Source organism: Raphanus sativus, chromosome 6, assembly GCF_000801105.2.
Source record: "Raphanus sativus cultivar WK10039 chromosome 6, ASM80110v3, whole genome shotgun sequence".
NCBI classification, from domain to species: Eukaryota; Viridiplantae; Streptophyta; class Magnoliopsida; order Brassicales; family Brassicaceae; genus Raphanus; species Raphanus sativus.
The window spans coordinates 42,336,167-42,364,051 of NC_079516.1; the positions used below are offsets into that span (position 1 = coordinate 42,336,167).

The 27,885-nt window shown below is 36.8% G+C and overlaps 3 protein-coding genes and 2 long non-coding RNA genes across 6 annotated transcripts; 3 read left to right on the forward strand and 2 right to left on the reverse strand.

Annotated features, from left to right (window-relative positions):
- Window positions 1–4,132: 4,132 nt before the first annotated feature.
- Window positions 4,133–5,208, reverse strand: LOC108808973 (uncharacterized). Its single transcript, XR_001942760.2, has 3 exons — window positions 4,645–5,208; window positions 4,507–4,555; window positions 4,133–4,250 (listed from the first exon to the last, which is right to left on the reverse strand). It is a non-coding gene; the product is annotated as an uncharacterized LOC108808973 (long non-coding RNA).
- Window positions 5,209–10,711: 5,503 nt separating this feature from the next.
- Window positions 10,712–13,450, forward strand: LOC108813422 (probable protein phosphatase 2C 21). Its single transcript, XM_018585967.2, has 10 exons — window positions 10,712–11,056; window positions 11,374–11,496; window positions 11,649–11,712; window positions 11,798–11,906; window positions 11,986–12,139; window positions 12,225–12,474; window positions 12,573–12,649; window positions 12,735–12,787; window positions 12,878–12,932; window positions 13,008–13,450. Exons 2-10 carry the CDS (start codon window positions 11,380–11,382, stop codon window positions 13,200–13,202), a joined length of 1,074 nt encoding a protein of 357 aa, XP_018441469.1. The 5' UTR covers window positions 10,712–11,056; window positions 11,374–11,379; the 3' UTR covers window positions 13,203–13,450.
- An 876-nt stretch (window positions 13,451–14,326) lies between these two features.
- LOC108813421 (uncharacterized) lies at window positions 14,327–15,023 on the forward strand. Its single transcript, XR_001943567.2, has 2 exons — window positions 14,327–14,816; window positions 14,919–15,023. It is a non-coding gene; the product is annotated as an uncharacterized LOC108813421 (long non-coding RNA).
- A 382-nt stretch (window positions 15,024–15,405) lies between these two features.
- LOC108813420 (early nodulin-like protein 14) lies at window positions 15,406–16,325 on the reverse strand. Its single transcript, XM_018585965.2, has 2 exons — window positions 16,050–16,325; window positions 15,406–15,965 (listed from the first exon to the last, which is right to left on the reverse strand). Exons 1-2 carry the CDS (start codon window positions 16,216–16,218, stop codon window positions 15,616–15,618), a joined length of 519 nt encoding a protein of 172 aa, XP_018441467.1. The 5' UTR covers window positions 16,219–16,325; the 3' UTR covers window positions 15,406–15,615.
- A 4,283-nt stretch (window positions 16,326–20,608) lies between these two features.
- On the forward strand, window positions 20,609–26,785 carry LOC108813423 (formin-like protein 18). Of its 2 annotated transcripts, XM_018585968.2 has the most exons (17): window positions 20,609–21,267; window positions 21,539–22,245; window positions 22,325–22,546; window positions 22,622–23,886; window positions 23,982–24,108; window positions 24,217–24,288; window positions 24,386–24,484; window positions 24,577–24,618; window positions 24,764–24,844; window positions 24,941–24,991; window positions 25,074–25,155; window positions 25,242–25,336; window positions 25,418–25,489; window positions 25,579–25,695; window positions 25,791–25,859; window positions 25,937–26,003; window positions 26,140–26,785. In XM_018585968.2, exons 1-17 carry the CDS (start codon window positions 21,195–21,197, stop codon window positions 26,277–26,279), a joined length of 3,381 nt encoding a protein of 1,126 aa, XP_018441470.1. In that variant the 5' UTR covers window positions 20,609–21,194; the 3' UTR covers window positions 26,280–26,785. The 2 variants fall into 2 exon arrangements, 1 of the variants encoding a protein (XP_018441470.1); XR_001943568.2 differs by lacking the exons at window positions 24,764–24,844; window positions 24,941–24,991; window positions 25,074–25,155; ... (4 more) ...; window positions 25,937–26,003; window positions 26,140–26,785 and having other exon boundaries at window positions 24,209–24,288; window positions 24,577–24,616.
- Window positions 26,786–27,885: the final 1,100 nt, after the last annotated feature.

Below are 27,885 nucleotides of genomic sequence, written 5' to 3' on the forward strand. Positions count from 1 at the left end.
TCATATCGTGTCCCACAACATATTGAGGAACGAGAATGCTTTCCTCCAAACGTAAAGCGTGGTCCGGGGAGACAGAAGAAATCAAGATGGCAATCTTGGTTGGAGCTATCTAGGATGAGAGGGACACAAACCCAGGAAGAAACACAGGGGCACAGAGATGCTCAAACTGCAGGAAACTGGGCATACGAAACCACAATGTACACAACCAGTTGACTAGTTGTCCAGACGACCTAAATTTAAGTCGTCCAGTCTTGATATACCCGTCCAGACGACTAATTTCTAAGTCGTCCAGTGTTTCGTCTACCTTCTACGAAGTCGTCCAGTGTATTAGACTACCTTCTACTATCCCTTCAAGTGTATTTTTTTAGACGACCTTTTACGAAGTCGTCCAGTGTATTTAAGTCGTCCAGTGTTTAGACTACCTTCTACTATCCCTTCAAGTGTATTTTTTTTAGACGACCTTTTACGAAGTCGTCCAGTGTATTTTATTTTTAGACTACCTTATTTGTAAGTCGTCCAAACCTTCCAGACGACTTATTTGTAAGTCGTCCAGCTGGAAAACCTTCCAGACGACTTATTTGTAAGTCGTCCAGCTGGAAAACCTTCCAGACGACTTATTTGTAAGTCGTCCAGCTGGAAAACCTTCCAGACGACTTATTTGTAAGTTAGAAAATCTATACAAGTTAGAAAATCAAATAAATCATACATGCCCACAAACATACAAATAGATTTGTGTAAACAAATAGTTCAAATATACAAATAGATTTGTGTATACAAATAGTTCAAATATACAAATAGATTTGTGTATCTATACAAGTTAAAAAATCTATACAAGTTAGATTTGTGTATCTAATCATACATGCCCACAAACATACCACCATCCTCATTATCTTTCAGATGCTGATCAACAAGCTCCGTCCATATAACTAAAGCCATATTATCCCTATAGTCTTCGCATTGGACCTAGCAAAGTCTTTAGGGCTAAAGGGGACCCCAAGAGCATGACATTCAATGTACTTTGCAGCGTACACGCCACAATCACCATTGTTGGCCGTGGGTACATCTTTCAGCAGTCTTTCATATGTGTATCGCTCCAACCCATGCATCTGGTCTCCGCACTCCACAATCAGATAAGGGACCATCTCGAGAAAAGGCTCCATTATCTCATCCCATCTTTCTGGTATGGTAGTTGAAGGTATGCTGTCCCAGACGACTATGTGCCTCTTAGGGATCGATATCCAAATAGCCGCCCAATGTTTGTTGTCCAAGTTCAGTGGCGCATAGATATCATCAATGTCCTCCCCCCACTTCTTGTTTGATTGGCAAAATGAAGGCATTGATCCGTCATACAAACTCGCCGCCCCACTAGGTAGCATTTTTCCTAAACCATTGTGATCAGACGACGATGCTTTGAAGAACAGATACTGTTCTCTCCTAGAATGGATAAAGTTGTGATCCAGGAAGCACATTCGCTCGCTCCGGAAACATTGTGGGTTCTCCTTATACCTTTGCCTCAGCACATTCATCCAAGCATCTATATGCTGCATATAAAATAATACAAGTTAGAACCTTCCAGACGACTTATATATTTACAAATCTATACAAAGACAAGTTACCAGACGACTTAAAGATAAGCAGAAGACTTACTACGTCTTCCAGCCATGCTTTGGATGTCCGGAGTTTTTGATACCACCAAGTTGGTGATGTACGTGGTTTGTCCTCTTCCTTAGTGAAATAATCACTGCAAACAAAAAAACAATCAGTTTTGGTAGACTAAATCAAGCTATTATGGGTAAAGCAATCACTTACGGATCAGTTTTCAACCAATCAGCGAGCTCCTTCATCTTAGGTCTGTTTAGTGTGGGAAATGGATTATACTTTCCCACTCTAAGGAGTTTCCTTCTCTCTGCCGTATAAGGAGATATCTGCGTGGGAGCAGATTTCTTCGTTCGTTCACTCCTTGCACGCACAGAAGCAGTGGGAGCTATTTTGTCCAATACAACCAGGCTCGGTTCTGAAACTGGAACGCTTGGATCGGTGGAAGCGAAGTTCGGTTGTTGATCGTTGGAAGCGAAGCTCGGTTGGTCAGTGGAAGTGAGAGGAACAATCTCTTTGGAGGTGACACCATCTGCTTTATCCTCCGGCAAGATCTTATATACCCAGATCGCCTCATCTGCTGTATCCTCCGGCAACAATCTCTGCAATAAAATTGCAAGTTAACCCTGGACGACTTAAATAAAAGTTGTCTGGACGACTAGTTGACCCTGGACGACTTAAATAAAAGTTGTCTGGACAACTAGAAGACCCTGGACGACTTAATTCTTGTTGGGAAAGGATTTGATACTAACCTCTTTGGACAGAGGAGAAGGCTGTTTCTTTTGAGGAGAAGGCTTTTTCGTTTGAGGAGCAGGCTGTTTCGTTTGAGGAGCAGGCTGTTTAGTTTGAGGAGCAGGCTGTTTAGTTTGAGGAGCAGGCTGTTTCGTTTGAGGAGTAGGCTTTGCCTTTTGAGGAGTAGGCTTTGTCTTTTGAGGAGCAGGCTGTCTGGTGGGAGGAGTAGGATGATTGGTTTGAAGTGTAGGCTGATCCTTTTGAGGAGTAGTCTGTTTGTTACTAACCCCGGTTTCTGGGGCTTGTGGGGTAGGCTGTTTAATACTAACCCCGGTTTCTGGGGCTTGAGGAGTAGCCTGATTGGTGACACCAACCTTCTTCTCCACAGCTTCCAATCTATCGGAGATCTTCCTAATCTCCCTGATGCACTTCTTAAACCCATCTTTCATCATGTCACCTAAACCCTTGAACATATTTTCTAACTCCTCTCTGGTCACCCAACTAGCCTCTTCTCTAGCCTCTTCTGTAGCCTCTTCTCTAGCCTCTGTAGGAGCCTCTTCTCTAGCCTCTTTAGGAGCCTCTTTAGGAGCCTCTTTACGAGCTTTCTTCCGAGGTCTCTGATTGTCTTCCTCCACCTCCTCCACAACCATCTCTTTGGCTCTTTTCGATGGAGTCACAAACTTAAGTTTTGTACCAGTGACTTCCCAGCAATCCATGGTCCACTTCCACGGTCTCTGATCATACATGACTTTAATGATGTTCTCCGCGGGCACGTCCTCAACCTCAGAATCCCATTTTGGCCACATTTCACTAATGTCCTTCTCAACAAAGTTGATCACGCGGGTCTGCAGTAAATAGAAGAAGAATCGAGTTAGATATTTGAAACAAAATACTAAATAGACGACTTAATTATAAGTCGTCCAGCTGGACGACCTTCCAGACGACTTATAATAAGTCGTCTACTAAGTCGTCCAGCTGGAAGACCTTCCAGACGACTTATAATAAGTCGTCTACTAAGTCGTCCAACTGGAAGACTTTCCAGACAACTTAATTAAGTGAAGATGGAAAGGTACCTGACTCAAGATAGCAGCTTTCATGAATCTGCGGCCTCTGCTGCCCTCGTAAGCCAGAATCGGTGGAGACGGACTGTTTGCTCTGGGTAGACCAATACTAGCACCCAATCCCGGAATAGCTGTGTACGCCCAGACCTGAAGAACTTGTATAAACCCATCCACGGTGTAACAGCCAGTAATATCTTTGTTCCACAAAGAGTCCATCAGCACCTTAAACGCGACTCTCCCCCATGGATAATTCTCAAACCTTTCTAAATCCATCACTAGCCTTGCCAGAGTAGCTCGTGTAGCGCTTGAGAACTTTCTCCCTTCAATGAATCCAGTGAAGATGGAAAGGTACGCGAGTCGCTTGCGATCTTCCCTGGACCAATCCCCGCATCTCTTCAGTGCTGCTATTATCTGATCAGTAGTTGGCCCAGCTTCCCGATGAACTCCCATCATCTCCCAGAAAGAAACCATCTGTGGGGTAACTTCACATTCTGGTGTCTCAAGGTCCTCGATGTACTCGCAGTTTAGACCAGTGATGTTTTCAAACTCTAACAGTGAAAACCTCGCAGGTTCTGGACCAACGAGACACCACATCTCGTACTTCTTCTTAATGTCCAGCTTTAAACCGAGCAAGTAGTGAACCAGCCTTGAAGCCCAACCAAATCCCTGCTCCTTGAACTTGATGAAAACTCCCAATCTCGACTCCTTGAGCTGTTCAAATTCAGCATCAGTGAGAGCTTCCCTAAGAGCAGTATGCAACTTCGTGTTATCCGTATGATACGAAATGCTATTGTGGGGTTCTGGCTCTTCCCCTAATGTGTATAACCTACGGGGGAGTTCTGGAATATCCATCATTTTTGTCTGCAAAATAATCAAAGACAACAATAGAAGTCAGAACACAAGATAAATCAATCACGCCTTAATTGTTACTCCAGACGACTTAGTAGACGACTTAAATATAAGTCGTCTAGAAAGTCGTCCAACTGGACGACTTAGTTGACGACTTATATTTAAGTCGTCTGGAAAGTCTTCCAAATGGACGTACTAAGTCGTCCAGGTTGAAGACTTTCCAGACGACTTACTTACAAGTCTTCCAGTAGAAAAATTTCAAGCGGACCTGATTAGTCGCAGAAGGAGTTCGAGTACTCGTCATTGTGGTTATAGATCTGAAAAAATAAACGTGAAACGGTGAGAATGAGTAAATTGAAAGAGACAACGTTTTATGTTCATCTTTTCCACGAGTTTGATGACTTACCGGCGTTAGGGTTTACAGAGAAACGGCGCTACGGTTTACAGAGAAGAAGCGGCGGCGCTAGGGTTTAGAAGAAGCGGCGGCGCTAGGATTTAGAAGAAGCAGCGGTGCTAGCTAGTGTTTAGAGGAAGCGGCGGTGAGAACGTTGGTGAGCACGGTGGCGAGGGCGACAGTTTGTTCGGAAATAGTGGAAGCGGGGGCGCTAGGGTTTAGAGGAATCGGCGGCGCTAGGGTTAGAAGAAGCTGCGGCGACAACGGTGAGAATGAAGTGAGATAGATAGCCGACGTTGAGAACGATGGTTGTTCGGAAATAGTGGGAATTCGAATCGCCTTTGATATCGCCGGTGAGAGAGAACTGTTAGGGTTTATGTTCGCGGAAAATGAAAAAAAAAATCACCTTATATATTGGGTAAATAATCCGGTTAGCTTTAAAAGTACATTGGTAAACTTTAAGGTTTGGTCCGGTTTAGACGACTTATTCTGGCTGATAATGTACATCAGACGATCTAATATTTAGTCGTCTGGGAACAGAAGACTAAATATTAAGTCGTCCAATACCCTAAAATGAACCCCTAAACTAAAATGACTAAATTAACTTACTAAACACGTTATAAAATCAAATTATACTTCAATAGTGTTTACTATACACAGAAATGAACACACCTAGGTAATTTTAAAAATTTTCAAAAACGGTTTTAATGCTTTCCAAAATCTAACCCTAAGAACACATACAATACTACAACATATGTTGATGAAACATAAACTAAAGAATATCATGACTCACTACTTTCACTCATCTGGGCTGAAAACAATTGAAATTTGTTATATATTAATTTATATCTCTTAAGACATATGTTAATTACATAATTCCAATTTTTCACTTATCAAAATATTTTTTACAAAATTTTTAAATTATGTTTAAGAATAACTGTCCAGACGACTTAATTTAAAGTCGTCTGGACGACTTATTTTCAAGTCGTCTGTTTACAGACGACTTGCGAGGGGTAGAAACGTAAAAAAAAATCCGTTTTTTTGTTTGTTCACAAGGAGATAGTTGTAATTTCAATAGCCTTTTAGGTTACTTTTGCCTTTGACCCAAGTTGGGGTACTCTTTTGGGTTTGACTCCAAGTTTTGAGTCACAATTGGTAATTCTCCCAACAATTTTTATATTAAGTTTAAGTTTTTGCCATACATTATTCAAATTTATTTGTTATATAAATTTTTACTTTTATATTTTAAGAATTTTAATATTTTTTAAACAATTCAAATGAGTTATCCGAACCAGAACATGAACTGAAATTATAAATACCGAATGAGGCTAAAACTTTTCACCCCAAAAATCTAAAATCCAAAAAGACCTGAATCAAATCCGAATGAATATTCGAACGCCCATCTCTACTACAAGATATAGAAAATTATTTAGTTTTTTTAAAATAATTTAGTTTAATCATTGATTTTTACTTATAATTATTTGTTTTTAAATAATTACATTTCATTTATATTAATTATTTTATTTCTTATACCTTTTTACCTGATTAATTTGTCATGTGTGAATACTAATTTTGGCCATAGCTAAGAAATAATTAACCACTAAATTAATACATCATTTTAGGCTTATCAATTAATTGATCATATATAAAACCATTTTAAAGAATAATTATATTGAGTATTTTGATATGTTGCTTGTAGTTTATTATTTAACATAAGTTCTAGTATTTTTTATTAATTAGTATTGCTTCTAATACTTTTAATGTGTATTTTATAATTTGTAAATTTTTATTTCAATTAATTTTGATAAATTCTAAAGCTTAAAATAAATACATAATTTTATGTTGATTTAAGTTTCATCATCCAAGAGGAACACTTTAAATTTCGGATTTGAGGTTTACGTAACTTTTTTTGTGCGCATTGTATTTTAAGTCTTGGGAACATATTTGATCTCGAGCAATGTGAAACTTTATATGTGTAGCTGTACTTTTTCAAAATTAATTGTAAAAGGAGGTTGTCTTTTAGTTCTACAACTATTTTCACCAATTAAAAATGATCTATCGCAAATGTCATTTTGAATTGCCGATCTTCATGCATTCCATTGCATACATGAAAATTTTGAATTCTGCATGCAAGAATGAAAGGCTTCCTCTAAAACTCCATTGGTCTCTCAAATCTCTCAAGTGTACTATACCAAACACAACTAGAATTTTTTTTTTTATCTTATGATTTCTGAAACATCCGTGAAGCACCATTGTTCTATTCATTATAGAATGATTTGTGAATCGTTTTCCTGATTCGTGTCGTCTATGTGAATGCTTTGCGTTTCGATTTGTGTCTTGCCACTTGAATCCCTAACAACAAAACCACTTTTTCTATTGACTAGAAAGTATTTTGAAGATCTTTGTCTATATCATTAAAAAAATTATTCATCGTGTTTTTTTTTCAAATTATAATCCATAAAAAATGATGATCATTTATAAGAACTGCAATTTTAAAAAATATATAGTCTATATTTGCATATACTGATTGTCGTGGAAAAACCTTTAGATTTGTGAAAACTCTTGAAAGAGTCCATATTTGTAAAATTGGAAAACATTCAAAACAAAAAATATATGATTTAACCATTTTCTCGTATTTTCTGCATCTTTATATCACACTTTGTTCTTCAAGACCTAAGATTTTTTTTACCGATAAAAGAATTTGGCAAATAAAATGTTTTAATTTCTGTGAGCATTTTAACTTCAAGAAGTGTGCCTGCAAAAGTTTTGTCTTCAGCTAAAAATAAGTGTTTGTCTCGCACTATCTAGATAACGACGTTCTGTTTCATATCTAGATCTCACTGTATATTTTGCAGACCGTGTAAAGTTATATTCATCTTTATTCGTCCTTGAACCCGATGCAGTGGAATGCGTTCAATGAGGCCCGCATCATCCGCATGCACCAATTCTCTAATTACATGCGTGTTCCAAGTACGCGAGGTAGATTGATGAACTGATATATCCTAAAGTTCAACTAACCTTTTTTTTTTCTATCTAATAATATTATAAAAGGAATAAAACTTAGCTTCACCCCCTAAGGTGAACCTCTACATTCACCCACCAATAGGAATTAGTTAATTAAGATTTGATATCTCTTAAAAAAGGAAACCAATTAATAAGAATTTAATGAAATAAAGTTATGTTTTTAGATAAATAAAAAATAGTAGCAATTATCAAAAAAAAAGTTTTTTTAAAATTGATAAATCCGTCAGAAAATACTAAACCCTAAACCTTAAATTCTAAACCCTAAACCTTAAATTCTAAATACTAAACCCTAAACCTTAGGGAAAAGCCTGAACCCTTGGGCAAATCCTATACCCTAAACCCTTAAATTTAAACCAAACCTTAAATCATAAACTAAATCCTAATCCCTAAACCCTAAATTATAACCCCTAATACTAAACCCTAAATCCTAAATTCCAAAATGGTTTATGGTTTAGGATTAAGGGTTTATGATTTAATATTTGTCAAAGAGTTTAGGGTTTAGGGTTTCGTGTTTAGAATTTAGGGTTTAGTATTATTGTTTATGATTAAGGGTTTAGGGTTTAAGATTAACGATTTAGTATATAGGATTTGCCCAAGGGTTCAGGCTTTCCCCAAGAGTTTAGGGTTTAGTATTTAGAATTTAGGGTTTAGGGTTTATGGTTTAGTATTTTCTGACGGATTTATCAATATTAAAAAATATTTTTTTTATAATTGCTACTATTTTTTTATTTATCTAAAAACATAATTTTATTTCATTAAATTCTTATTGCTTGGTTTCCTTTTTTAAGAGATATCAAATCTTAATTAACTAATTCCTATTGGTGGGTGAATGTAGAGATTCACCTTAGGGGGTGAAGCTAAGTTTTGTTCTTATAAAAGGCTAAGAAGCCCAAACCAGTACAAAGCCCAAAAATAGACAACCCACAAAACCAACAAAAAAGTCCACACAATGGCCGAAAAATCCGAGCCCAACAATGGCTCAAAAAAAGAAACCTTGTGGTCAAAACGCGTCACGCACACCGCGTAATGGAACACGCGTCAAAATTGACTTCGCCCCTAGACACGTGTGGAGACCTCAGAACCGAGGCGAACACGTCACCACTCCACCGCGTCGACACCACCAAAGCTTCACCGACGCCGGAAAAAGCCTTCGTCACTTCACCGGAACACGGAAACACCACCGGAGCAAGAATCCGGCCCACTCAATTCCTCCTCTTCGCTTGGCCTTGTTGTAACGGAGAGCTTCATCGGGCCAATCCCTAGATCTCATCCCGAGCCACCGAAGTCCACATCTTCATCCAAGCCACCACCGAGCCACCGTCAGGATACCGAGAGAATTCAACCAAAGCTACCGTCAACGAAGAATCGAACGACGCATAGGCTTAAATCCGACCGTTCACCTCAAAAGAGAGAGAGGCGCAACGTCGGAACCCAAACCGATCGCCCACCAAGTATAAGGTGCGACGCCGGAAGCTTGAGCCGGACGACCACCGAAGTACAGGTGCATCGCCGGAGACAAAGACGGCTACACAGCATCGAAGACCACCGTGCACTGTGAGCAAAAAGAAAAGGAACCACCGCGATTTATCTCTTTCTCTCTCAAGAATCTAGAGAGAAGGAAGAGAGAAATCTACCATTCCTAAAAATTCAACTAACCTTTGTCAACTGATCTATCCTAAAGTTCAACTAAAAAAAAAAAGTTCAACTAACCTTTGTCATAAAACATAACTGATTTTTCTTAACATGTAACATGTAACAATTTATTGTACAGTTTAATCTCAATAATATGATATATTATTTGGTAATTTTTTTATAAATAATTTTGTTAAATTCTAAATACTGTTATATTATTTATTAAGTTATAATATTAACATTATAAAATTAGAATTTTTGCATGGGAATATAAATTAAAAAATATAAATGTCCTAATTTCTTTATAAAAAAGCACTTCATAAGTTTTATTAGTTTGGTCATTTGTACAAAAGCAACTTGTAATCACCCTTCCTTCTCTCTCTTCCAAAAATCCTCTGCGTTCTCTCATCAATCCTCCATTGTTGAAGCTTGCTCTCCGACTCCGGTTGCTCTCTCAGAGCCGGAGTCGGGTTTAGCTTTCTTTGAATCATCCTTTTTGGGCTTTAATTGGTTAAGATCTTTATGTTTTAGTTTTTTTTTTCTCTTTGGTTGGATTTCTAGATCTAGATCTTATCCTTCCATGAGATGAGAGCTTTGCATGTTGATCCTTGTGTGTTATATTGATCAATCTAGTTGAAGTGAGTTGGGTTTTATTTTCCTTCTCGTTAAGAACCTGTTTTCAGTTTGAATGATTTGCATGTTGGCTTTGTGTTCTCTTTGGCTCATTTTGGGTCTCGATCTTCGGCCTTCTCGATCTTTCGAGAATGGTTGAACCCATTTATGAGTTGTCTTGCTCCTTGTCTCCAACCAAAAGATTTGATCGGGTTCTTATCTTTCGTCTTACTTCATCTCGGCGTCTCGTGACATTCTATCTTCGTCAACATTCTATCTCCGTCATCGCCGTTCCAGTTGTAAACTTAAGAACTGATATTGTTCTGTCTCTTGGATTTCGAAGCACTGGTCTCCTGATCGCATGGGCTATTCTCTATAGGAGGAGTCACAAGCCAGAGATTTTAGCTTTGGATGCATCTTCGCCTTGTCTCGTTCAAAGGGGCTCACTTCAAGTCATCGTGCTTCTTGTTCATTGTTTTGTAAATGTTCTTTTATTTGGTTCATCACTTCTTCTAGTTTAGATCAGTTTGTATTAAGGATGGTTTATGCTCTGGTTTTTATGTTGTTCATTGTCTCTCATGTATGGGCTGTTGTTTCCGGGAACCTTTCTTTTGGTTCGTCTTTTTACCGGGATTATAGTAATCGTCGGTCTATGTATTTGGTTTTCGTTGATATAAATGAAATAGTGTTTAAAAAATAATAAAAAAAGAAGTTTTATCAGTTTGGTAGGTAAATTTATTTTATACGAAATCCCGTTTAGATGAAAGGTAAGATTGACTAATAAATACCACATCATGCAAATCCGCAATTAGTTAAATAAATCTTCTCTGTTTTTGATGTTTCCTATGATGATTCATTCTGGAAGCTGTGATGATGAAGAAGAAGATAAGCTTTAACAGCTGTAAAGATTTACACATCTCGAGTTTTAGTTAATGAACAAGAAAAAGAGTGAAAAAAGTTGAAACCTCTCGTTCTTTCTCGGCAAAAAAAAACAAACCTCTTCTCATTGTACATCTGATCTCAAGTGGTTGGTCCCTTTCCCCTTTCCCCTTTCCACTTTCTCTCTCTCCCCATCTAGTTTCTTCTGCTAACTCCAGAGTTTGATTCTCAAGGATCTCAAAAGGGCTTTCCTTTCCTTTTTCTTCTACCTTGAGATGTAAGTTGCTACCTTTCTTGCATAAACTTTCTTATCTGAATCTTTACTCTGTTTTGAATAGTCAAGCATCTGCATCTGGGTCTTTTTCTTTTGGTCGGAACGATGTCTTTATCATGAGTAGTTCTTAGTTGTCCGAATCAAGTTGGAACCTTTTTTTTTGTCTTGGTCTCTGTCCTGACTAGCTCTTAGTGGATTTGGTCAACTGTAAATATATAAGAGGACTGTGTAGGGTTCTCAAAGGTTCAAAGCTAGCTTCTTTATTGAAGATGGACTGTGTAATGTTCTGATTGATTCAATCTTCTACTTTTTTTTTCTAGAAAGAGATGGGGACATACCTAAGCTCTCCCAAAACTGATAAGTTATCAGAAGAAGGCGAGAATGATAAACTCAGATATGGTTTATCCTCTATGCAAGGTTGGCGTGCCACCATGGAAGATGCGGTGAGTCTCAAACATGATCTTTGAAGCCACTTTTCATTTTTTCTATTGTGCTCCTTGTTGATCATATGAAAACTTCTAAAAGTTGTAATCTTTGTTTTTATTTCCCTCACTGATCTCATCTCTCTTGATTGTAACTCAATTTATTTTGATAGCATGCTGCAATTCTTGATCTAGATGATAAGACATCGTTCTTCGGTGTGTATGATGGCCATGGAGGTACTGAACTAGAACTGTTGTCTGCTGCTCTTTATAGTCATTCCGGATATGGAACTCTCATGGTAATTATTACTAAGTGGTGTAGGTAAAGTTGTGGCAAAGTTCTGTGCCAAGTATCTACACCAACAGGTTCTCAGTAATGAAGCATATGGAGCTGGAGACATTGAAACATCTCTTCAGAGAGCATTCTTTAGGTAATATTTAAAACACTTTTACAGAAGAAGGAAAAAAGGGGTTTCTAGTTAAAAGTGTTCATTGTGAATATTTTTTTAGAATGGATGACATGATGCAAGGACAGAGAGGATGGCGAGAGCTAGCTGTACTCGGTGACAAGATGAATAAGTTTAGCGGCATGATTGAAGGATTTATATGGTCACCAAGAAGCGGTGACGCCAATAACCAGCCTGATAATTGGCCTCTTGAGGATGTAAAATTAGCTTTAACGTTTCCTTATTCTCTAGGAGTTTGAATTTGGGACCTTAAAAACGGTTGCCTTTTGTTTTTTTATACAGGGTCCTCATTCTGATTTCCCGGGACCTACTTCCGGGTGTACAGCATGTGTAGCTCTTATTAAAGACAAGAAGCTGTTTGTTGCAAATGCTGGTGACTCACGTTGTGTGATATCAAGGAAAGGTCAGGCTTACAATCTTTCTAAAGATCACAAACCTGATCTCGAAGTTGAAAAAGAAAGGATACTGAAAGCTGGTGGCTTTATTCATGCTGGGCGTATTAATGGAAGCTTGAATCTGACTAGAGCCATTGGTAAAGCTTTTCTTCTTATCCCAACATGAAGATTACTAGGTTTTATTATCACTTCCCATTAGAGCTTCTTGGTTTGCATGTAATCCATTGTTTGACAGGTGACATGGAGTTCAAGCAGAATAAGTTCTTACCATCTGAGAAGCAAATGGTTACTGCTGATCCAGATATAAACACTGTAAGAATCTAAGTGACTTTCTTTTTGGATTTTGCGCTCGATTTTGGTGTTTTTAAGCTGATTTGTTATTGTTTTCTCTCATCAGCTTGACCTATGTGATGATGATGATTTTCTTGTTGTTGCATGTGATGGAATCTGGTAACAAAAAAAAAGTCCCCAAATGTTCCATTTTGTACTTATGAGTTAGTTTCTTGATGATGAATTTGATTTTGATCCCATCTTCCTCAGGGACTGTATGTCAAGCCAGCAACTGGTGGATTTTATCCATGAACAGTTAAAATCTGTAAGTCTTATCTGTTTCCTTCTTCTTCTTTTTTTAACTAAATCGTGGGTCTGTGACATGGGCAGTAACTTTCAGGAAACAAAACTTTCAACCGTATGTGAAAAAGTTGTTGATAGATGTTTGGCTCCAGACACTGCGAGTGGTGAAGGCTGTGATAATATGACCATCATCTTGGTTCAGTTCAAGAAGTCTAATAACACATCTGAGCGTGAACAAGAAGATGAAACCAAACCAGAACCGAGCCAGGACGTGCCGAGCTCATCAAGCTAGATGGTCCTTAAAAGAGCCAGGGGGAGATGTGAAACGGTTATATCATTGACTTCGGTTTCGTGTGGCTTACAGAAGCAGATGCTGGTGTTTGTTGGGATTTCAGATTTTATTTCCTCAGTTTTCAGAGCTTCTCTTTACTCAGACTGGTTCCTTTGGTTCCTGTAATAAAATCGACTCTGTATAGTTATTAGATATTTTCATGTTCTGATGTACACAAGCCATTAATGAGATTTACAGAATTTTGTTGACTTGTACTCACTCCTTTTCGTATGATGGATTTCAAGATGTTTTTCATATTTATAATTACTTCTTGATTTCAATAAAACTATCTAGCTAAAAATATAATCTATTTTGTAATTGGTTGATAATTTTAGGTTATACTTTAATGGTGTTTTTTAGTTATTTTCTTTTTAATAGTTGTATATTGGCCTAACACATCATATAGGTACAAAAAGAGTAATGTTTTTTTGCATAAAGTTTATTCAAAATTTGCATAAAGTTTCCATAGCATTAAAGTTAGAAGGTAACAATCAAGAAACTAACTCATATGTACAAAAATGAAACATTTGGGGTTTTCTTTTCAAAATTAGAAGGTAAAATTAGAGGGTAACTAATCAAAATTTGCATTACAAATAATTTTCAAATGTTCATAAAAAATAATTTTCAAACATTATAGCAAAAAAATAATAAAAAAATTCAAACATAAAATCAATAAAATTTAAGCTGAAATTAAAAGGTTCTCCAATTTTAAACAATATTTCAAAATGTTAAATAGTAAAAATAGAAAGAATAATAATTATGTTTTAATTTGTTTAGTGAGAGGGTAAAAATATTTAGAATATATAGTGTGTTGTACATGGTTAACTATTAACTTTTTGCAAGATCATTTTTCTACAAAGAGTTGGTTTTGCAAGAGACGTTTTGGGCGGCTGATCTACAATGTTTTAGAGTTGCAATTAATTTTTTAAAAATCATTTTCCATCAATCTTGATAAATAATAAATTTAATCCTTATATACTAAATCACAAGTCACCTAGCCAATTAAATTCTGACACATAAGAATATGTTAAAAAAAACAATTACACGTAGATAACACTTGAGAATTTTAAAACGTAACCTCTATCAACATTCTCGAAACAGCCAATGATCCACGATCAATTTTCTTTGCCCACGATCTTATTCTTTTCAGTTTTTATTATTCCTATATATTTCAGATTCAATTCAATTGGTAAATATCAGAAAAACTCCAAATCAATCACAACAGAGATATTCTTCATCTTCGATTTCAAAACCCTTATTCAAAACCAAAGCAGAGTTCTTTGACCAAAAAAAACCAAAGCAGAGTTCTATTTCTGAGTAGTCTGTTCTCATCTATCCCGTTGAGGCTATCTTACTATGTACAGTTTCACCAGCTTCGGCAGAGAACATATTGCTTCATCTGAACCGGTTGAGGGCCAAGAAGGTTTGAGAAAAAGTGGATCTGAATTATATGAATTGGTAGGAATTCATCATAATAAAAATGCTTCACTGTAAGATCCACCAGAAAGAGAGGAGGAAGAAGAAAAAATCAGACGCTGGCGTGTTAAAATCAACAGAAAAGCTTTTCGATAAAAGGTAAACGCTTCTATTAATTCACCACTCTTGGAAAGACTTTTCTCCTGTACATTCAATGTTTTCAGATTTATGGTAAAAATAAAGGTTTATATGCGGTTGTAGAAACTAGAGAAGCATGAAGTGTCAAAGATGACAAATGGCGCTGCCGCGCTGCCATGGAGACAGTTAATAAATTTTAAAACAAAATTAACAGAGATGTTTCAAGTGTATGTTCTAATTGTTTCAGTTTTTTTCTCATCGCCGCTATAAACTTTTTATTTTGTCTCAGGTATTTGATAACTCAATTTATTTGTCAACTTTAGTGCATCCTCTTAAATGCCAGGAAAATAAAGAAGACAAAGAGATCAAAGAAGACATAAACTACATGTCACACGTGAAGGCAAGAGAGAAAGAAGTAAAACAAGAAAGCTTTACACTAATAGTTGTAATGAAAGAGCAAACTTAAATTAATGTGAAATTTTGTAAACAAGTCAAACTATTTGTATATGTTTGTAGTTAGTCAATTATAAGTGTGTTAACATTTTGTACGTATACTCATCTCTTTCTGATAAGCCAAATTTACTGTATACATGTGTTCGTTCTGTATGAATAACTGAAATTTGGTTTTATTTGCTAACAAAAATATTACCGTGTGTATGCACGGGGTTAATACTAGTTTAATTATAAAATAGTAGTGAGGAACCGAGACCAACAAAGATCTCTAAACTAACAAGATGCAATCGTAAAAACAGAAACTAAAAGAAAGAGCTTTTCTGAAACGAAAAGCTCATCCATAAAACAAAACACACATGGTTCCAAATTAGAACCAAGCCCATAGACCAAGAACAAGACCTAACACAAACCCACCACCAAGCCTAGCTGAGCCACTAGTCGGAGCTGGAGCCACGGATGGACCATCTTCGAACTCAACCGGAGAAGGAGCCGGAGAAATAGCTTTGTGACGCGGACTAACCACGACGAGGCTCACCTTCTGACCTTTCTCACAGTGACCATCGACTCCACTAATGAAGTAAAATGGACCGGACCTGTCCAACTTCACCTTGGTCTCTCCATCGGTGTAGTTAGCTAAAGGGTTCGTGGTGCTGCAGCTCTTGTATGCTTCTTGTGTTACTTGCAAAACAGAGTCTTTACCCGCTTGATACCGGAAAACTGAAAGAAAAAGATTTAAGTGAGAGTGAGAAACAGAGCATGTAGTAGAAAACAGAGTATACAAGTATAAAAATTGGTGGGTACCGATAAAGTCGCCGGCTTTGAAGCGAGCTTTTTGCGCCCATTCCGTGAATGAGTTAGAAGAGGAAGGAGGGATCTTCCACTCGCCGGATTTTCCACCGACGGTGACTTCATTTGCAGCGGCGAGAGAGCATAAGAAGATGCTAGCCACGAGAAATGAAAAAGAAGCCATTTATGCAGAATCGAACGGAGTATTTGAAAATAGTGACTAGTAGAAAAGAAAAATAGAAAACTAGTCGTAGATTTACTGTTCTGAATGTAGTTGGAGATTTTTGTTGATACTGAAAGTGGCTCTTGTGATGATTTATAGTGGTGAAGTTCGAAAACTAGCCGTTAGTTTTATTTTATTCTTGAATTAAATGAAGGGAAAAGTGTGAAAATGTTACTGTAGCCGTTGGGAAGCTATCGTGTTGTAACTTGTAAGTTGTAACGTTAGAGAAATTTTGAAAAATGCAAATAATTTTACTTGACATATTTGTGTCAGCCAAGTTATGAGGGTTTCTCGTTTTTTTTGCTTTTTATAATTGACAAAACAAGTAGTAATTTTCAGGAGAAATAAAGGTAGTTACAAAAATATACATTTAAAAAAAATATACATTTTAAACATCAAAAGTGATCGATTACTCAAAATATAAAAGGTTGCTGAAATACAACCAATCAATAAAATAAAAATTTATCAGTTTTCTTAGTGATTATAAAATTGTATTGATTGACTAGTTAACCAAATTTTTTTTTGGGTCATGGATCATTGTGATTTGATTGAACCAAAATGAATTCAATGATATTTTGTAAATAATATGCATATTTTTTTACGAAATAGATTATATCATATAAAATGTTTCAATAACTGTAATGTTCAAAAAAACTTAAAAGTACCAAACTGAAAATGTAATAAAAGATGACAAAATAATTTAATAATTTAAATCTAAAATCAACATGAAAAATACATTTAAACTTTATTCTCGAGATCTTTATAACTCTAGGCCTTCATCATTTGAACAAATGAAGGTTAAATCCATAAGCAAGAAAAAAATTGATCATATAAACTAAGTTTCTGGTTTACTCGATGATTGAGAAGGAAGAATAAGTCAAGTGTTTTGTTCTTTATAAATTTATACGAATTCACATATACGTTAATATTTCAATTATTAAAATCTTTAATACAAATGATCATGAAATAATACGCTTTACATGAAGATTTAAATTTGTAGTTCTTGTGACTATTGAGTTGCAGAGACATAAAAAAGACGAGATGAGTTACGGTGATACTTTATTAATCTTTCACAAACCAATTTTTTTTTTTTTAATTTAGAAAAAAAGAAAATTATAGTTAATTGTTTTATTAACAAAATTTTGGTTTATAGAGTTTGGCTGGTTCATTGGATCGTCGGTTTCATGATTTTTAATGATTAAATATGAGTTTTTCTCCGGTTCAACTTTAGTTGAAATTTGACATTAACCAACCCAGATTCGTATTTGGTTTGCAGTTTAACCATGTCTGACCACTGGTCCGGTCCGAGTTTAAAAACAATGATCTTAGTTAAACAATCAACAATATCATTTTTTCCTCTAGGGATGTAGGACATCCTAAAATTATGAAATCTTTGTTGTAGTGTCACTATCTCCTTTACCTTTGTTAAAAATTTGGTCCCGTTTTACGCTCCCGATCATGGCAATTAAGTTTTTCTAGTCTCTTTCAAAGTTTTGACATATAAAAGGATGAAGCATGTTTTTCATTGTCCAAGCAAGTGCTTCGATCTCTGAGTGCAAAGATGACTATCTTCTTCTTTAGTTTTTTGTATCCATTAGTTGGATTTGTATTAACATGTTTTTCCAAGCCCATCCACATTCACTAAATTGTGTTGTAAAAATCCAAAAATCATTCACAAACATATGGCTTGTGGAGAAATGATAAGTTGTGTTGTTGTAGATGCAAATGAATTTGTTAAATACCAAACTTGGCATTTTCCTTCTTTGTGTATGATTAGCGCTAAAAGGTCCATGTCAGTTCTTCTGAATAATTTATCAATGCATGCTTTCGAAAAATATACCAGATTACCAAGCTTTAAGTACTACCTAGATGAAAAAGCCGATAGATTATTTCCTACTATAACAAACTATAATCAACAATCCATGAATTCCATTAAAACCCTAAACCTAACTAATGAACTACTCTGACATAGGAAAAGAAACAACAAGAAATGATGAATAATGAATGATGGAATTAGAAATAAAAAACATGGTTCAAAAATCTTCTCCAAAGGTATATATTTGTCTCTCCAAATCTATAAAATCAATGTGTGATGAAAAGAGAATGTAGCGTAAACAATTGCTGAAAATAGCAGATATATCATATATGTCTAATTTTTGTCATGGTCGAATTTTGGGTTACACCAAACCAAAAATAAGGAAAATCAAATTCTGTTTCTCGTACTGCCCCGATAGACAGAGCAGTCTCCATTAAAACACGCATACATTTGATATAACCGTTGGAATTCAAAACAGTAAAATTGGAAAGATAATTCTATTTTATATCTTGTTTCAAAAATTGAGTTTAATCCCACAGTGGTATATTCTTCATCCATTGATAAACTTCTATACATCTGCACAGTTGTGCATCTTTACTTGCTATTTTGCACCTAATTCAATATTTTATATTCTAAATCAACATAATAAAGGTAAATACTGGATAAAGGAGTAAAAGACACAAAACACATACTATAACTCGATAAACCACTCAAAACAAACATTAGAACCAAAAATACACTTTTATCATCTACTCTTTCGGCCAGGAATGTCTCTTAGGCAAACTGCATCACGACTAACTAGGCTTGATCCAACCCAGTAATATCGGTCAAATTCTCTTTTGACGTCTATTAGATGGTTGTTCGAGCTGAAATCTCCAAATTATTCTGATTCTGAACTCGGCGTTTTAACTCTTTCTTTCTCATTGTGTTAGCATCTTCGGATCAACAACATTTTTGTATCAAAGAACACCCGAAGAACATGAAACAAATAGGAGAAATCTAATGAATTACGATGGTATATCATAAATAACTAAAATTAGAACGGTGAAGACTAATAGAAAGAGACTTATAGAGAGAGCTACCTTGATGGCAAGAAAATGGGAAAATATGCAAATGATTCACTATTTATAGGGAAATGGCATGAAAGACGAGCAGACAGTAATTCCCAAACTTCTAGGGATGCGATTCCACTTCCCGGAGCAAACCGAAGATACAGTTTAGTAGATACTCCCTCTGTTTTAATATAGTTGATGTTTTAGAAGGATAATTTTGTTTCAAATTAGATGAAGTTTTGAGATTTTAAGGTTAACTTTAACTTTATTGGAAACTGTTCAACCAATTAAATTTCACTGTGTTTTTTATTATTGGTTAATTGATTCTAAAATATATTTTTTAAAATAATCTTTTTAGAAAAATCTAGTTTCCTTAATCTTTGTGCACTAATGCAAAACATTAAATATTATGAAACAGAGGGAGTAAGAAATTGGTATGCTAAAACTGATAATAACCAAAAAATTATGATAAACGATTTGCAATAAACCAATGAGGATCTGTGGAAGCGCCAAGATGGCAACCCTACAATATTTGAATTACAAGATCCAAGATCGTTACTCTTACTCTCTGGACTCATTCTTGGTAATTCACTGATATCTACTTTGTTTTTCGCAATGAATGGGAGGACTTATAGTTGGAAATAGATTACATCTTTCGATGAGACTTGTCAGGTAAACTGAATTCAGCCTATCTGATAAAGGGGAGCCAGAGGAAACATGTCAACTTGGAGGAATAAGGAAAGAAGTCGACTATACATAGGAAAACCTAGTTTGAAGAGGACATATATTCACAATCACACAAAAAATGACGCAAAAAACTAAAGTTTACATAGTTTTACTGTTTTTGCCGAGTTCATAACCTTTTACGAGTTCTTAATTTTTTTTCTTTGTAATCAACATTATATTTCTCAATAAACATATTTCAAATGACCCACCATCGAATTTGTATGTAAATTTCAGTACACGTGGAATTCAAATTAAAGTGTTTCTCAACGTTACCTGTTTTTAAATGGTCCAGTTTGAACGTGTTTTACAAATATTTTGGGTGTTTTCCGTAAGCTTCTTCCTGTTATCATGACCCTCGTGTTTACTTGTTCAACCAGTTCTCCGGATTCATTGAGTATAAGACCATTCCATAAAACGGTCTCGAACAATAAGGCAGATATATTCCGGATGTTAATAGTTTAGTTAGTGGATGCCAAAAAAAAGGAAGTTTAGTTAGTGTAAGCACGGCCTTTTCTTAGATCTTAACTTAACTGTATTCATTAATAAATGATGCTTTTTCTTGAACAACATTCATTAATAAAGGATGTTATATAATTCTTTATTGCTTTAGAAAAAAAATATGGTATCTAGTATGTACTTATTCAAAGATTATCTGTTTTTGTTAAGTGAGGTCAGGAAGAAAAAATAATAATATTTCCATGTTTAGGAAAGTAAATAAAGCAAATCTTAGATAACAGAAAAAAAGAATATTGAAGACATGTATCATAGTCCTTCGAGAAAAAGTTAACAGATCCTTTGGGTCCTCCCTCCTCTCTATCTATCTATTTTTTTTTTCTTGTTAAAATCGGACATCCTCAATCTCTGTCTCAAATTCGACATAGCTAAAATCATCTTCTTGCTCTCTCGAATTACAGGAAAACAAAACCCTAGTTTCTTCTCTCTCTCTCTCTGTCTGTCTGCATCATATCTTTTCTTTTCTTTTTCTTCTTTGGCATGTGCAAAGCTATCAACATGTGTTTTGATTGAAAGCTAAGTTTCCAATTCCGAAACAGAAGAGATTGAAAGTGTGTATGTCAAGACAAGCCACCAAACTACAAGAAAACACACACCGTGTTGTTCCTTAAAGACCCAGCAAGCAGATAATCTCTTCTTCTTCTTCTTCTTCTTCTTCTTTTTCTGACATTTTCTCCCCTTTTTGTTTTCTGGTGATTTGGGGGTTATCGTTTAACCCTTTACTGCAAATGTGTGGGCTCGCATTTGGTGAAGTGCGGTCATTATTTCTAGGGATTTTGTTTTAGTGGTTTTGCTTTTCTGGTAAAGCCTTTAAAGAAACAACTCTCTCAATGGCTTTGTTTAGAAAGTTCTTCTACAAAAAGCCTCCTGAAGGGTTAGTGGAGATCTCTGAGAGGGTTTACGGTAACGCTCTTCCCTTCTCTTTAGCTCTCTCTGTCTCTGTCTCTACATTTAAGTGTTGGGTTTTTAGAAAGTTTTAGCCTTTTTTAGCTCTTAAAAATTTCTGATTTATGCAGCCTAAGTTCAAACTGTTAGTAGTCTACCTACATCTGATAGCTTAACATGTCTCTTTCTTGATGGATCCTTTCAAGTTAATTATTTAAGGAAACAGTTTATTCTGGTACGTTCAATGGGGAGGTTTGCTGATCCTTGTTGTATTATATTTTTTTTCCAGTCTTTGATTGCTGCTTAACCACGGATATGTTGGAAGAAGAAGAGTACAGAGTCTATGTGGGACGCATAATGAGCCAGCTAAGAGAACAGTTCCCTGGTGCATCCTTCATGGTCTTTAACTTCCGGGACGGAGAAAGCAGAAGCCTGATGGAGAGCGCGCTCTCTGAGTACGACATGACAATCATGGACTATCCTCGTCACTACGAAGGCTGCCCTTTGCTTACAATGGAAACGGTTCATCACTTCCTCAAATCAAGCGAGAACTGGTTACTCTTGAACCAACAGAACATCTTGTTGTCCCACTGCGAGCGTGGTGGCTGGCCGGTTCTAGCTTTTATGCTTGCTTCCCTCTTGCTGTACCGGAAACAGTTCAGTGGAGAACAGAAAACACTGGAGATGATGTATAAGCAGGCTCCTCGTGAGCTGTTACAGCTAATGTCTCCGCTGAATCCACTGCCGTCGCAGCTGAGGTTTCTTCGGTATGTTTCAAGTAGGAGCAGCGTTGTTGGTTCACAGTGGCCGCCGCTAGACCGGGCGCTTACGTTAGACTGTATCAATCTTAAACTGATCCCTGATTTTGATGGTGAGGGTGGATGCCGACCAATATTTAGAATATACGGTCAGGATCCGTTTATGGCTTCTGACCGGACTTCGAAAGTCCTTTTCTCGATGCCTAAAAGAAGCAAAGCTGTTAAGCATTATAAGCAGGTGTTTTGTTTATTCAAGTCTCTCTCCCAAGTCTTATGATTCATTATAGTACTAACTTTATTGTCTACTACTGTTGCAGGCAGATTGTGAGCTGGTAAAGATTGACATTCATTGCCATATTCTCGGTGATGTCGTGCTTGAGTGCATTACCTTAGATAGTGATCATGAGAGGGAAGAGATGATGTTTCGTGTTGTGTTCAATACTGCGTTTCTTAGATCAAACACTCTTCTACTTAACCGTGATGACATTGATGTACTGTGGAACACAACAGATCGGTTTCCCAAAGATTTCAGAGCAGAGGTAATTATTCTATCTTCTTTTTCTTTGTATCTTTCCAACTCAAGAAAGTGGTAACATTCTGTGTGTGTTGTTCAGGTTATATTTTCTGAGATGGGGGCTGGTAACAATCTTGTCTCTGTTGATATGGAAGAGGAAGATGGTTTGCCTATGGAAGCATTTGCAAAGGTTCAGGAGATTTTTAGTGATGGAGAGTGGTTGGATCCAAATTCTGATGTGGCTGTGACTGTTTTTAACCAGATTACAGCAGCAAATATCCTTCAAGAGAGCTTGGATTCAGGTTCCCCTCGGAGCCCTGATTCACGCAGCCTATTGGAATCGGCGCTTGAGAAGGTTAGGGAGAAAACCAAGCTGATGATATCGGAGAATGTTGCTGTAAGTCCTGATGCATTCTCTCCGGTGTGGAAAGAGAAAGACACAGATTCCTGTCATAGATCTTATGCAGATCCGAACTCACTCATTAAGATGGTCGATGAACCGAATGGACTTCGAGTTTCTGTGCAAAGACAAGCTCACTCGAATATAATCTCACCACGGTTGCTCCAAAGTTCAGTAACATCACCAGTTTTAAATCGTAGCCCCACACAAGCATCGTCACCTGCTTCTTCAGTCTCTAGATTTCACAGCTCCCCCTCTAACCTTGGAATCACTTCAATATTACACGATCATGGTCCAGGTAAAGGTGAAGAGGGTGCTTCGTCTTCACCTTCCATCACGTTTCAACCAACTTTGCACCCACTGATACTTAAAGCTTCTCCACAACAGTCGTCCACACCTCCCCCTTCAAATGGCTCTCCCCCAGCAGAATCAGCTGCGAAGCCACCAACGTTGCCACTGTTGAAGCCACTTAAGATTTTGTCTCCTCCTCCTCCACCCCCACCTCCTCTGCGTTCCACACTTTCACCAGGTTCCGCCGCCAGTTCAGTAGCAACACAAGGGCCACCTACACCACCTCCACCTCCACCTCCACGTTCTGCACAGCCATCTTGTCCTCCGCCACCACCGTTACCACCTCCGAAGAAAGTGGTAACCACATCTAACGCCCCACCTCCTCCACCACCACCTTTGCGTTCTGTTCCTCCTCGAACAGCCCCTCCTGTTCCTCCTCCACCAGCCCCTTCAACTCTGTCTCGTTCTCAAAACGGTGGTTGTAATGGAAACGTTCCTCCAGTCCCTGGACCACCATTGGGTTTAAAGGGGCGTGGGATGTTACAGACGAGTCTTAAAGGTCAGGGTCAGACCAGAAAGGCCAACTTGAAACCGTATCATTGGTTGAAGCTTACTAGGGCATTGCAAGGAAGTTTATGGGCTGAGGCGCAGCAGACACCTGATGAAGCTGCTACGTATGAGTTTTTAGTTTTTCCCTTTATTACAATATTTGATTTTCTTTTCTTATATTAGCCTCCGGTATCTTCTAACTGTGTCTTTCCAATTATAGTGCTCCAGAGTTCGACATCTCTGAGCTTGAGAAACTCTTCTCAGCAGCGATTCCTAGTTCTGACAATGAAAATAAAGTTGGGAAATCAGGTCGACGTGGCCGGCCTAAAGTTCAGAAAGTCCAGCTGGTAATTGTTGCAATGAGCATTCTGCTGTTAGATCCACTGATACATGTGTTAGAATATAGTTGAGAGTCGCTCTATTTTTCCAACTAACTTGGTCTATTAGTTTTGCAGATTGAACTCAGACGAGCATACAACTGTGAGATCATGCTCTCTAAAGTTAAAATACCTTTGCCTGATTTAATGGTAAGCACAATTTTTTTCTACCAAAATTTCTCATCTTGTTGAGGCAAAAGCTGGTTTTAAATCATATTTTCTTACCTGAATGATCTTTGGGTCACAGAGTTCTGTTCTTGCATTGGATGAGTCGGTGATAGATGTTGATCAAGTTGACAATTTAATCAAGTTTTGTCCAACAAAAGAAGAAGCAGAATTGCTCAAGGTATTTTTTTATATTTCTGCTTCTTGATATCATCCAGTGACAGCTTCTTTTGTGAATACACTGATGCTACATCTCCTTTCTGCTTTCCCTAGGGCTACACTGGAAATAAGGAAAACTTGGGACGGTGTGAGCAGGTTGGTCTGGTTAATCCACATTTATATTTGAACAATCTTCCCAGTGTTCCTTTACGAGTTTCTTCTAAGCAAATAAGTATAGATGTGTTCACTTTCTTCTCTCAGTTCCGTACTGACAGCTGTTTTCTGACTTTTCTTGTGATAGTTCTTTTTAGAATTGCTGAAAGTTCCTCGAGTTGAGACCAAGCTAAGGGTTTTCTCGTACAAGATCCAGTTCAATTCCCAGGTACGAGCATCAACAGGAGTTTGTATCTTTGTAATGCTTTCAGGTTTCTAAAATTTGGGATCTTATTTCTCTGAACATGGTCTATTTTTCCTTCAGGTTACTGATCTTAGAAGAGGTTTGAATATCATACATCAAGCAGCCAACGAGGCAAGTTAATTTTTTTCTTTTCTGCGACCCACACAGATTCATGTTCCATCTCTTGACTCTGTTGCATGTTTACACTTTCCAGGTTAGAGGCTCCGCTAAACTAAAAAGAATCATGCAAACTATACTTTCCTTGGGGAATGCCTTGAACCACGGGACTGCAAGGGGTGAGAATATATCTATTGCCTTTACTCTGCCTTATTCTAAAAGAGTTATTGGTATCTTTTGTATATACCTCTTCTCTTTTTGACAGGCTCAGCTATTGGATTTCGCTTGGATAGTCTTCTGAAACTCACTGACACTAGATCCCGCAACAGTAAGATGACTCTGATGCACTATCTCTGTAAGGTAGGAGATTTTTCAATCGTTCTTGTTTTAATGTAAAAATATCTTTGCTCTGAACATGCATTCTGATGCACGAATTTACAGGTGCTCGCTGAAAAACTTCCTGAGCTACTTGATTTTCCTAAAGACCTGGTGAGCTTGGAGGCTGCAACGAAGGTAAGTTTTGCTTTTATTTTTTCTAAAAAAAAACCACTCGTTCAATATCCTTCAGTGATAATCTCTCTGACAATACTCTTTGATGGCAGATTCAACTAAAATATCTAGCAGAGGAGATGCAAGCAATTAGGAAAGGGTTGGAGAAAGTTGTACAAGAATTCACTACATCTGAAACTGATGGTCCAGTATCAAAACACTTTCGCATGGTATGCTAGTTCAGATACTTGAGAAGCTTTGTTAAACTAGTGATTGCTATTGTTTTTTATTATCATCTGCTTAGCCTTGTTACTTGTTTATGCAGAACTTGAAAGAGTTTCTTAGTTTTGCCGAAGGAGAAGTTAGGTCCTTGGCTTCTCTTTATTCAACTGTGGTAGGAATCCCTTTCTTTTTATTGCTTTTCTGCAGCACTTTACTTTCAACATTCAACATTAATCCATTGTATCTTAGGGTGGAAGTGCTGATGCTTTGGCGTTATATTTCGGAGAGGATCCAGCTCGTGTCCCATTTGAACAAGGTAACATTTGAATGCAAACTCAACAACCTATTCCGTTTTATTTTTTCTCTTATATCTTGTTTTCTATGCATATTCTCCTTTTGGGCTTGACCTATGAGAAACAAACTCCATTGTGTTTGATTTTTGTAATCTGCAGTTGTATCCACCCTGCAAAACTTTGTTAGAATATTTGTACGGTCACACGAGGAAAACTGCAAGCAAGTCGAGTTTGAAAAGAGAAGAGTACAGAAGGAAGCAGAGAGCGAGAAACTTAAGAAAGGTGTGAGTGAGAACTGATTCACAACGTCAGAAGGTTCATGTTCTCTACTCGGTCGACCTCCTTGAGTTGCTGCATTCGGCAGTCCTGAGAACCAGAAACTACATGTTACGGCTCCTAGTTCGGGACTTTACCCATTCTTTGACATATAGAGTTAGAGAACTTTCCATTTAGTTCATCATCAGACAAGACAGTGCGTTGGGGAATCAGTCTTTTAGCTTAGGAGAGGAAACTTTGTTCCTCTGATAGGTTACAAAACGCAGATGGAATCTGGCGTTATAGCTACTGAAGAAGACATGAAGATTAAGCTCTGTGATATGATGGAAATAGTATTAGATAGACTTAAGCAGTAGCTGTTGAGTTCTTCCCTGGTTTAATGCAGAAAATGTTACGATAACTTTTTTTGTGTATAAGTTTTGGGAGGAAGAAATGGGGGTGTAAATATTGAGTGTGTTTGTGTGTGTGTGTGCTCGTCTTATCAAGACTTGCAATCTTACATCCAATGAAATATTTAGGCTTTCCTACATTAGCATTATCTCTAATTTTTCTCTTTTTATTTTATACAATGTTGCTACTTCCCAGCTTTTCTCCAATGATATGGTATGAGAGCAAAGGTTTAAAACGATTTTTCAGCCTTTACTAGAATCAAAACACCTAAACCATAATCTTTTCTTGAGCAGAGATCAAGAGGTATAAGTTTCAACCGTTCTAGTACACATCAAATTCTTTCTTATAACCATTTTCTTTTACTTCTTCTCTTTTATTTGTGATAATGAGTTATTCAGTAAATTGAAACACCTGATCGTTATCGAATATATTTGCTACCACAAAATCAATGATATATCTGCCTCTTAAAAAACCCAAAGTATTGAAAAACCAATGAAGCATGATCATAAAAGAAGAAGGCTATCATAGTATGCGATGAGAGGAGTATTACCAAAAGATGCATATTTTTACAAATAAGTCCATCACAAATGATATGAAAATTGGGTTGTATGTTGGTTTGACATGCACTAAAGAGAAAAAGGTAAGAAACTTCACTCGCTGAGAAAAGTTAGGATGTAAAATGAAATGCTCGAGGGGGGTTAAATACTGATTGAAGTGCTAGTGCAATGATTGAAGAGGGCCAAATGGTGGCAATGAAAGCGGGATGCCGAGTCACCAAATGAAGTTGAAGAAAGGGTGGTTCACTAGTAGAAAAATGATCTACCCACGAAAAGTCACAGATTTATTCATTGTAAAAAAGCCATGAAACTGTTATGAAAAAACCGTGACACGATTTTGCCATGAATATTTCATGACAAAATGTTCACAAAATAAAATATAGGTTAAACCATGGCTAATCCACAAAATATTATTTTGCCAAAATTTATTCACAAAATTTATTTTCGTGACTATTTATAAAATATTTACGAATTTGCAACAAACTTTTTCTTGTTATTTAAAACCTTAAACAAACTTTTTAAAGCCTGAACTATAAACCCAAATCTTAAAACTATAATATCTTATACTAGAATCTTAAATCTTAAACTTAAACTCAGAATTGAATCTTTTTAATATTAAACTATAACTCACAAACACAAACTTTAAATATTTAATCAAACTCTATACTCTAAACTCTAAAGT